The following is an 11,672-nucleotide window of genomic DNA, read 5'->3' as shown; positions in this document are numbered from 1 at the left end:
ACACTGGCAGAGGAAGCTGGAGAAAACCAGACCGGCAGGCCTCACCAGGTGCCAGCCAGGCCTTAAGGAGCCCAGGAAGAAGAGGGTGACATGAGGTCACTGGGATTCCCTGAAGCCAGAAAGACGTGGAGAGGAGCTGCTCTCTGCTGGAAGGTAAAGAGCAGGGAGTCTGGCCCTTTTTGCTCCCCAACAAGTGTTCCTGTGAGAGTGAAGAGAGTGATAGCAGCCATCATGAGCCCTTGCGTCTTTATAGGGCTGTAAAGTTCACAGCGCCTGCTTACCCGAGGGATCTACTCTAACAGAGACGCAGCAACCAGAGTGGAAACGGGGTTCACCCACAGTCACACAACGGCCGGTGGAAGGGCCACGTTCCAGTCCACGGCTCCGCCCCCAGGGACTCACAGTGGCTGATGGGCACTGAGTAGCTTCAGGCCCTGCTGGCCTGGGGGCCTTGGATGTCAGGACCACGCTTCAGAGGCGTTGCGGGATCCTAGGGCGGGAATGGGCTACCAAGGTGTGACCACGAGGAGCGCGTCCTTGACAGTCATGGAGCTTCTACCACAGCCGAAGCACTCGCTTGTGTCTTTGAGCACCTCACAGCTCCTCTGTAGGCAGACGTCATCATTTCACTGAGGTAACCGAGGGTTAGTGAGATTAAGCAATGAAACTGGTAAGGTTCAGTTAATTAGTAATCTTGTTAGAACCAGGATTTGAGAGCAGGAATGGCCATTCCAGAGTTTGATTTCACAGACACTGCCCTACACTGCCACCCATGAATAACGAGCCATCCAGAAATAACATGGCTCCCCTTCACTCTCCCACTTTAAGTCGGACTTCTTTCCAAACTTCTCTGACTGGGCCCCCTACGGCCAGCCAAGGGTTACATAATCCCCACAATAATCATTGACTGCCACCTAGTGGCACCACATGGAATGTCACATTTCTACCCCTTCATCTGATTTTTGTGATGTTCACGCCTTATCCCCAGTGCCTGCAACAGTGCCTGGCACAAAGAAGACGTTCAAGAAATATTTGTTGAATGAACTCAAGTGATTCTTAGAGGAAAAAGAAATATCAACTAGGAAAACTAGAGCATTGGTCATCCCAACTGTTTTATTCTTAGAAGCTTCCAGACCCATGTTTTATGTTCTCATCATGACAGCAGATCTGAAGGAACAAAGAATCAGACAGAGAAAGAAGCTGGCTCTCCTCAGTCAGATGAAGGTGGCGGCAGGCTTCCCCGACCACGCAGCTGCTAGAAGTCCTACAACTCCTATCTCCATGATCTCCTGACTTTCTGAGGAGCTAGATCTTGTCTGAGCAAGAGCAGTTTCACCTAACAAGGCAAGGAATGGAAAGAAAAGAATCCAATAAGCCCTTACTTTCCTTCTCCTCTACTTCCAGTAGAGAGTCAGCTCTGAGCTGCCTTGAAGCAGGAGACCCTTCCCGGAGCTCCTGACTCTAAAATGAACCCCTGGGCCTCTGGCTGAGGAAAGCCCTGTAGACATGGCTGCCTAGTTTGGTGTGTGTTATCAAGAGCCTGAGAAGCCGTGTGATTTCCTATGCAAGGACTGTGAACAACCATAACTGAATGAGAAAAGCACAGCGCTCTCACAGGGAGTCTCCTACTTCCGGTCCTCTCTGCTCTCTCCAGTCTGGCTTCTCTTTCCTGCCTTGAAGCCTTATGACTGTTCTTCCCTCCATCCAGCCAGTTCAGGTTAATCTTATCCATTTCCTCCTGCAGCCCCTGGCTGGGCCACCATAAGTCAGCCATCGTCCTGATGACGCAGCCATAGTCTTCCAGTCCAGGTCATGAAGTCACAAGAGATTGGTGGAGCCCACTCTCCAGTGGGGTTTTTATAGAACGGATCCTGTAACCCAGTGACTTGTCTGATCCCACTCCCAACTCCAGCTTATTCTGTTTCCACATTCTTGGACTCCCCTGTGATTCTCTGTGTCACAGTGGCCTGCTTACCCATTCTTTCAAAATACTGCTCCCCGACTTGTAGATTAATTGAGAACCAAACCTAAGTCAACTACAGATGAGTCCCATTCCCACAGGGACTGGGCTTCTTCTTTNCATTCTTTCAAAATACTGCTCCCCGACTTGTAGATTAATTGAGAACCAAACCTAAGTCAACTACAGATGAGTCCCATTCCCACAGGGACTGGGCTTCTTCTTCTTTTTTTTTTTTTAAAGTATTTATTTATTTGACAGAGATAGAGACAGCCAGCGAGAGAGGGAACACAAGCAGGGGGAGTGGGAGAGGAAGAAGCAGGCTCATAGCAGAGGAGCCTGATGTGGGGCTCGATCCCACAACACCGGGATCACGCCCTGAGCCGAAGGCAGACGCTTAACCTCTGTGCCACCCAGGCGCCCCAGGACTGGGCTTCTTAAATATTGTGTCAAGTTTTAAAGCTGACTGTACCCTGTCAAATATTCTTCGTCTCCATTTTGCTTTGTTCTATGGCCAAGTGTTTCTCACAGTTAGGCCTTAAAATTCTCTGCCTACAAGGACTTCCCCATCCTCACTTTTCCAAGTCATTTGTTCAATCACTAAGTCACTGATGTTTGCAGACACAAGTGCACACACAAAACAATTTTTTTGCTGAGCACTGGGTCAGGCACTGTCCCAGGCACTGGGACTCAAAGACATGGTCACTATTCTCCAAGCATTCACAGTGCGACAGGAGAGAGATATGTCCTCCGGTGCTTAAAGTACTAGGCGATCGGTGTTTTCATATGGACATATTTGTGCCTGTGTGAGCAAAAGACAGGTCCAAATTAAATTAGTTTAAGCAAAAATAGACATTATTGGTTCAGACAACTGAGATTCAGCAAGACAACCCAGCTCCAGGCATAGTGGGATTCAGAGTTCGGATGATGCCAGCGGGATGCACCCCCCTCCTCCCTCATCTTGCTTTCATTGCACGTGCTTGGCTTTCAGCTGCTGGTTATACCGCATGGAGTGGATTGAGAAGAGCCTCAGATACAGGGATGAGCCGCAACCCCCCCGAAATAGAACTGCAAATTCACATAGTAAAATTGGCTAGACATACCTTCTCACATACACTCTTCCACACCACGCACACACGCACGCCACACAACAAAACTGTTCTTTATAGGGACTTTCTAAATGACATTGCCCTGCATGCTCAACTCTAATGAAAAGAATTCATAACACAAAATTGGGGCCATAGAGGGTGCCTAGACTGATGAGTATATCACAGGGATGGAAAGGGGAGCCTCCAGGGACCATGAAGGACCCTGATAGTTGAGAGTCACTTTGGGATCAAGTTTGACCTTGGGAGAGAGCCCTATTTGTGGTCTCCATTCTCTTCACTACAGAACAGATCTAAGAGGGGTGGAGGAGGATATTGGAGGGAGACAGGCCTCCACAGGCACCAGGGATTTTAGTTTTAGACTCAACACAGCTGGAAAGCATCTCATTTTACAGAGAAGTAACTGAGACCATTTAGATTCCATAATTAATAATTATTAAACTGGAAATATACTATACATTACAAAACAACGTATTGGATATTTTGTGTGAATATACCAAAGTATTTGCACAGTTGTTTCCATTGTAGAAGTATAACTAGAGATTTATATTTTCATTTATATTCTATATATTCTCCTCTCAGCAGCCTGAGGGACTTTTCTGAAGCACAGAGCTGATAAAGTTATTTCCTTTAATGGAATCCCCTTTGCTCTCAGAAGGAGATTCATATTTCCTATTATGGCTTCTAGAAGATAGAGTTTTGGGACAACCCAAAGGTCAGAAATCTAAGAGAAGTGCCCCTGTGAAAAGTTGGGACCTCCAAAGACTAAACCTTTGGTGTATTTCTCATTGGTGAGAAATAAACTACCAAGAAATTGCTTGATCGAGCTTGGCTCTGAGTGAAGAAACATTCTCTTTCGAGAATTCATAGCCTCAAGTCAGTATCACATTGTGGTCCTAACATTTCAAATGACAGATGAGATTTCTGGGGACATCCTGAAAAATGAAAGCCATGTTGGGAAGGTCCCCCAGTCAAATAGCAAAAGAAAACAAAAGACCTCTTTGGAGGAGCTTGGCTATAATTCAAGCCTCAAAGGATTCCCACAGATAAAGTCCCAAGGAAAGTGAGCAGTTCAGGACCCCTGGGTGGCTCAGTCTGTTAAGCATCTGCCTTCGGCTCAGGTCATGATCCCAGGATCCTGGGATCGAGCCCTGCGTGGGGCTCCCTGCTCAACGAGGCATCTGCTTCTCCCTCTGCCTGCTGCCCCCCTCACCCCCACTTGTGCACTCTCTCTCTGACAAATAAATAAATAAAATCTTAAGAAAAAAGGGAAAAGAAAGTAAGCCCCTCATAGTCAAAAATCACAAACACAGAAAGAAATGAGGCACCATACGAAAGTGATAGAAGACATAATGGGCAGTAAAATCAGACATACATAGACTTCAGTACTGGAATTATCAGAGAAGTATAATATTGCCACGCCCGATAGGATTAAAGACATAAAAGGGAGAATTGACAGTGTGAACCAGCATCAAGAGATAAATCTCAAGTAGAACTTCAAGAAATTAGGGATGCCTGCGTGGCTCAGTCAGTTAAGTCTGCCTTCAGCTCAAGTCATGATCCCTAGGGTCCTGGGATCAAGTCCCGCATCGGGCTCCTTGCTTGGTAGGGAGTCTGCTTCTCCCTCTGCCTCTGCCCCTCTCCCTGCTTGTGTGCTCTCTCTTTCTGTCCCTCTCTCTGTCTCTCTCTCTCTTCCTCTGACAAATAAATACATCTAAAAAAAAAAGAACTTCTAGAAATTAATACCATAAAAAATAAATTTAAAATTCAGTGGATGGATTAAACAGAAGATTAGACACAGTGCAAAAGAGACTAGTAACCTAGAAAATTACCCAGAAAGCTGCCCAGGACACAAAGAGAGAGAAAATAAGAAAGAACTTAAGTGATATGGAAAAATAGAAAAAAAAAAACTTTAACGTATTAGACTTCCGGAAAGAGATAGTAATAAAAATCATGGTAAGAATTAGCAAGTATGTAGGACTTATATGAGTTCTTATTCTAAGTTGTTACATAATTACTCCATTAATCTTCACAACAAAACTATAGTTTTGGGTCAGTGAATAAGTGAGTAAATAAATTTTTCTGATTCTTTTAGATGCTTCACAGTTAAGTTTTTAAAGAGAATGGCAAGAAACTCAATTTGGCCGCAGCAGGAGCACATGAGAGGAAGTCATAGGAGATAAAGCCGAAAATATTAGCTGTCTCGAGCTGATCTGAAAATAAGCCAGCTAACAAATACCGTGGTGTAGAGGGAGAACGGTGACGATGTGCGCAGCATGCTAAATTCCTTATCTTTCATAAGGGAACTCGATATTCCCTGCTGCTGTTATTGACAAATCAAAAGCAGAAGTGTAGTTTTATTATACAAAGCCATAATAGTAACATCTAGAATAATTAAGAATGGAAACTGGAAATACTGGTTGCTGTTGGGAAATGAGTGTAGGAGAGACTTCACATTTCACTTTATACACCCCAGTGTCATTTGAAATAAAACTAATGTGCCTATACTGTTTCTGTGACTAAATTTAAAAAAGATCAAGTGAGCCAGGACAGGCAGGGCCTTGAATGCCAAGCAAACAATTCTTTAGCTACGGAAACTCTTGCTGCTTGGTGGATGGTTTAATGCCCAGGCTCACGGAAGGCAGAAAAAGGCCCCAGAACAGCCATTCCTGACAAGGAGGGGGACCGGATGGGGTAGGACGGGGAGAGGCCGAGATAAGCGATTGGATTCAAGGCAAATGAGAAACATCTCGTGAAGTTTCTTGTCTGCCACATCTCCAGGATCTCATTTGCCGGTGCCCTTTGGGCAGGAAATCACAGGGGCTGCTCGGCATCCTGATGAGCCTCAGGCGGTCACCAGATTTCACACCGGCTGCCGCAGACTCCTTGCCATCCGGAGGGTAGAGAAGCACTCTCCGCTCTTTCTCAATCCCAAGAAAGCTCCTATTTCCTATTCTCTACCCCCAGCGAGAAGAATGGTGCTCTGGTAAGAATTTGATCGAGAACTACCTTCTTGCAAAGGCAGTTCTGTTTTCTTCCTCTTAGTCTGCATGCTTGTGAATTCATCTTAAGGAGGGCTCCCGCATGGAGGCAGCCCACCGCAAATCAGGACTCGAGAAGCTCCCGCATGGAGGCTTTGCCGGCCGCTAATCGGACTGGGGGAGAGCCAAACGGGGTCCACCAGGCTCTTTGGGCTTCTTTCCTATCTCCTTACACTCGCTCTTTCTCTCCAAACATTCAGATCTGCTACTATGGAGAGATGTATTTTGCTAATTTTAATTCAGGGAGCAAGATGGCATCCTGGCACGACATTCCAAAGCTGAATTGGTTTAATAACATCAGGTTTCACAGATTTGCTTGCTATTCAAAGGTGGTTTTTCTCCTTTGTATCCTTGTATCTGACATTGTCCAAGCAGAAAATACAGGGCACAAACTAACGGGGTAACTGAGAAGAATATGAAAGGACCTGTTACACAGGTGTGGGCAGAGCTAAGGGAAATCTATAAAGGTTGCAGACTGAAGACCCCAGAGACAAGGCCTGAAGGGGAAAGGGATGAAGTAACCAGAAGTCAGGAGGGCTGTGGTTGTAGGAAAGGGCCACCAGACAGGGGCAGAGTCCGTAGGCAGAGCAACATGTCCCCTGCTACCTCACAGCCTGGCAGACAGAGAGAGCCAGAAAGTCACAAATCCCCAATCGCCCTCCTCCCAGCCTCCAGTTCCTGTCCCTGCCTCCCTATTCATTGAAAGCAACCAGGAGCCAGAGAGGGAGCCCATCGATGAGAATGATGAGGACGCAGAGGAGGGTAGAGAAGATGGAGATGAAATGTGATGGCAAATGGAAAATCCATCCCTTCTTTTTTTTTTTTTTAAGATGTTATTTAGGGGCACTTGGGTGGCTCAGTCAGTTAAGTGCCTGCTTTCAGCTCAGGCCATGATCTTGGGGTCTTGGGATCAAGCCCCACGTTGGCCTTTCTGTCAATCAGGGAGCCTGCTTCTCCCTCTCACTCTCCCTCTGTGCTCTCTCTCTCTCTCTCAAATAAATAAATAAATAAAAATAAAGATGTGATTTATTTATTTGAGAGACAGAGAGAACTAGTTGGAGGAAGGACAGAGGGAGAAGCAGACTCCCCAGTGAGCAGGGAGCCCAACACGGGGCTTGATCCCAAGACCCTGAGATCATGGCCTGAGCCGAAGGCAGACGCTTAACTAACTGAGCCACCCAAGTGCCCCAAAACCCATCTCTTCTCATGGCCTCCTTACAGTTGGTATTTCCTGGGACTTTCTCTCTCTGTGGGGTTGGCTCAATTTCTCCTAGTACTCCTCAAGATGTTTGTTTGGCTGTCTGCATCTTTCTACCTGATGTCGCTTCTTCAGAATAATCTCTCATTAGCATCATAAATGCCTTGAGAATGGGGCGCCTGAGTGTTTCAGTGGTTAAGGGTCTGCCTTCAGCTCCGGTCATGATCCCAGCGTCCTGGGATGGAGCCCCGCATCCTCCCCACTCAGCCAAGGGCCTTCTTCTCCCTCTGCCCCTCCCCCCTGCTTGTGTGCTCTCTCTCTCTCGAATAAATAAATAAAATCTTTTAAAAAATGCTTTGAGAATGGAACATAGTTTTGTGAGGGGTTTTTTGTTTGTTTTTTAAGGTGGGGGTAGACATGTATTTATAAATATCTCAGGTTTATGATTTTGACTTCTCTGGGAAGAAATCCATTGTAAGAGTGATTTAGACCGTGTCCCCTGCAACTGAGCAGGGGGCCAGGAGGAAAGTATTTCCTGTCCTTGTAAAACTGACGTGCTGGGCCATTTCTGGCCAAGAGGTTTGGCCATACTCATACCTGTCATTGCAAGAGGTCACGTTCTCTTCATGACCTTAAATCATGACCTCTTTTCTGGTGGATGGACCACCTTCAGTCACTGAGATCGTCCACAGGTCATGCCTGGGTCTTCCAACTTCCTGGCCCCTAAGAGGAAATCTCTGTCCCAGGCAGAAGGAATGCAGAGCTCAGAGTCCTGTTGTCACCACATATAATCTGTCCAGACTTGTCTCCTCTTGCCTCCTGCAGACCTGACACGGTTATAGGAGGTATATGAACCACAGAATGTTCCCATGACAGTAGAAGGTCCATGTTGTAGTGGAGAGAGTCCAGACTTAGAGTCAGAGAGAACTGGTCTGAATCCAGGTTCCAGAACTCCAAAGCAGTGTGGTGTTCAGCAAGTATCATTTTTTTTTAAGATTTTATTTATTTATTTATTTATTTATTTATTTATCTATTTGAGAGAGAAAGGGAGAGAGAGATGGAGCACAAGCACAGGGAGCTGCAGGCGGACGGAGAAGCAGGCTTCCCTGCTGAGCAAGGACCCTGATACCGGACTCATGACCCGAGCCGAAGGCAGACACTTAACCCACTGAGCCACCCAGCAGTCTCCAGCAAGTATCTTCATCTCTTAATCTCTGCAAGCCTCCTTTTCCCTCCTCTATAACATGGAGACAGTGATCCCCACGTAGCAGAGTGGCCCTGAGGATCAGTGAGCATACAGCAGGTGCTCAAGTCTTGTTTGCGTTTCCAGGAATACCAGCGGAGGGTTTCTGAGCATCGATCCCACCGCCCCAGCCTGGGAGAGCACACTCACACCAGTGAATGTAAGTGACCAGGCCTTTCTGCAAACTTTCCCCGTGGAGCTGCTGACCCTGGCCTTGCTGAGCCTCACCTTTGCCCTCGGTGGGCTGGTAGGAAACCTGATCGTGCTCTGGCTCCTGGGCTTCCGCATGCAGAGGAACGCCTTCTCCGTCTATATCCTCAACCTGGCAGGAGCCGACTTCCTTTTCCTCTCCTCCCAGGTTGTCTATTCCCTGCAGGATCTCGTCAAATTCCATTCCGTGCCCCTTTCCATCCCCAGCTTTTTCACCACCGTGTGGACCTTTGCCTACATCGCAAGCCTGAGCATTCTCAGCGCCCTTAGCACGGAGCGCTGCCTGTCCGTCCTGTGTCCCATCTGGTACCGCTGCCACCGCCCAAGACACACGTCAACTCTGATGTGTGCCCTGCTCTGGGCCCTGTCCTTGCTTCTGAGCATCCTAGAAGGGAAGTACTGTGGCTTCCTGTTACAGGATTTTGACGATCATTGGTGTCAGGCGTTTGATTTCATCACTGCCGCCTGGCTGCTTTTCTTATTCGTGCTTCTCTCTGGGTCCAGCCTGGCCCTAGTGACCAGATTCCTGTGTGGCTCCCATCGGATGCGGCTGACCAGGCTGTATGTGACCGTAGCGCTCACAGTGCTGGTCTTCCTCCTCTGCGGCCTGCCCTTCGGCATTCACTGGTTCCTCTTAAACTGGATCCAGATGAGTTCTGATACAGTCCTCAGGCATCTCTGTCTGGTTGCAATTGTCCTGTCCTGTGTCAACAGCTGTGTCAACCCGATCATTTACTTCTTCGTTGGCTCCTGTAGACAGCGGTGGCCCCAGCGGCACAAGACCCTCAAGATGGTCCTTCAGAGAGCTCTGCAGGACGGATCGGGATGGGGGGAGAGTGAAACCAGCCTTCCTCAGGAGACTCTGGGGAGGGAGAGAAGCAGCCTGGTGTCCTGATTCAGAGTCTGCCTCCCTCAGACAAATGCGGCTTTGAGAGCCAGCGTTCTCCCCATCAGTTTGGGAGGTTTTCTTGACTTCCCTCAGGCTCCAGGTGCCCTGATCATAAAACCTTGAAGTTTTAAGATAAAGCTTAAGATTGAGACAATGATCTTTCTCATGAGGACTGAGACAGCACCTGTCAAGCAAACACTGAAGTGCTGTGCCTCAAGGATGGCCTCACCCAGGGCCTTCCCACCATCCTGAGCTTCGCCAGCTCTTGGGTCCCCTCCTGAAGAATCCCACCTTCAACGGAGGCTGAACTCGGTGCGGGAAAGGTCGACAGTTTCTTCGGTCACTGCACTCAGGAGGGACTAGAAGGACATTCCATCACAAGTTTCTGTGGTCACCCTTTTGCTATCTGCCTCCAAAAAATTAAAAGAGTTAAAAGTGCAGTCTAGCCCCAAACAGCCATCAATCTTCTTTGATTTTGGAAGGCCCTCGAATAGGTCCCTAGCTTAATGAATGTTTATTGAATAAAATGACTTCATGAATGAATAAATGATGAATTTTTACACCAAGCCTGTGCTCAATGTCCATTTACCAGATTTGAGTCACCATCCGTTTCTTTCTTTCACCATTTTCGGTTTGTGCAAGCACAAAGTTGAGTTTTGTTAACTGGACAAATCGACGTCAAAGCATGCTCAAGGTTGGAGGTGAGTCGTCTTACTGTGACTTCCTGTCCTGCGCCCACCAGTGGAACCCCACGTGCATCCCTTCTCACTCCCGCCCCTGTGCCTTTGCCCTGGCTCCCCCTCTCTGCAGCTCTCTGATCCTCACGGCACGTCCCCAGTGGGTCTTACTAGACTCTGCGCTCCCCGAGGACAGGATCTTCGTCAGATTTCCCTTTCACTCCACAGGGCTCGCAACATTCATTTTATTAATCCGATTACAGAAAAGCATTTCTAAAGTGACATGTTCTGTAAAAATAATATGTGAGTTTAAATGTTGCATCATCTAATAATTTTTCAGTTCTTTAATTGAGGTACAAGTGGGAGAGAGTGATGGCACAGATCGTAAGTGTACGGTCCAGTGAGTTGTAGCAAGGATACACCAGGTGACCCAAACCCCAAGCAAAACAACACATTTTCATCACCTCCGAAAGTTCCCTCAGGTTCCCCCCAGACATTCCTCCTGCCCCAGAGGCAATGATCATTCCTACTTCTATCAGCAAAGATGAGTTTTTCCTGACCTTTGATTTCATCTATTTAGGATCATTCAGTGTACTCTTTTGTTCCTACCTTGTATCGCTCAGCATAACATTTTTAGGATTTACCCAGGCCATGGCATTGCCTATGTCAGTAGCTTGTCCATGTGATAAAGCTGAGGGTATACCACCATTAGTTTTCGTATTGATAGATCTCTATGTAGTATTCCATTACGGGTTACTGTGAATAAAGCTACTGTGAACATTCTTATTCGAGTCTTTGTTTCCAGATATACATTTTTATGTCTCTCAGGTAAATAACGTGACATGATAGTGCCAGGTCACAGAAGGATGTATCCTCGCCTCTGAGAAATTTCCAAGCTCTTTTCTTTTCTTTTCTTTCCTTTTTTTTTTTTTTACTTTGAACTGGATTTTTCTTTGAATTGAATCTTTATTTTTTTATAATAGTATTTTTTATTATATTATGTTAGTCACCATACAGTACATCCCTGGTTTTTGATGTAAAGTATGATGATTCATTAGTTGCGTATAACACCCAGTGCACCATGCAATATGTGCCCTCCTTAATACCCATCACAGGTCTATCCCAATCCCCCACCCCCCTCCCCTCTGAAGCCCTCAGTTCTAAAGTGGTTGTGCTATTCCGTATCCCCACCAGCAACGTCTGAAAGTGCCAGTTGCCCCAAACCCTTCTTTTTTTTTTTTAATTTTTTTTTAAATTTATTTATTCGACAGAGATAGAGACAGCCAGTGAGAGAGGGAACACAAACAGGGAGAGTGGGAGAGGAAGAAGCAGGCTCATAGCAGAGGAGCCT

General features: G+C 46.8%; 1 protein-coding gene across 1 annotated transcript; it reads left to right on the top strand.

Moving 5' to 3' along the window:
- Nucleotides 1–6,008: 6,008 nt before the first annotated feature.
- Nucleotides 6,009–10,133, top strand: MRGPRX2 (MAS related GPR family member X2). Its single transcript, XM_034645911.1, has 2 exons — nucleotides 6,009–6,049; nucleotides 8,633–10,133. The coding sequence occupies exons 1-2, from the start codon at nucleotides 6,039–6,041 to the stop codon at nucleotides 9,648–9,650; spliced, it is 1,029 nt and encodes a 342-aa protein (XP_034501802.1). The 5' UTR covers nucleotides 6,009–6,038; the 3' UTR covers nucleotides 9,651–10,133.
- The last annotated feature ends 1,539 nt before the right edge of the window (nucleotides 10,134–11,672 follow it).

Source organism: Ailuropoda melanoleuca, chromosome 16 (assembly GCF_002007445.2).
Source record: "Ailuropoda melanoleuca isolate Jingjing chromosome 16, ASM200744v2, whole genome shotgun sequence".
NCBI lineage: Eukaryota > Metazoa > Chordata > Mammalia > Carnivora > Ursidae > Ailuropoda > Ailuropoda melanoleuca.
The sequence above is the reverse complement of the archived record's forward strand: the minus strand, read 5'-3'. Positions and strand labels throughout refer to the sequence as shown.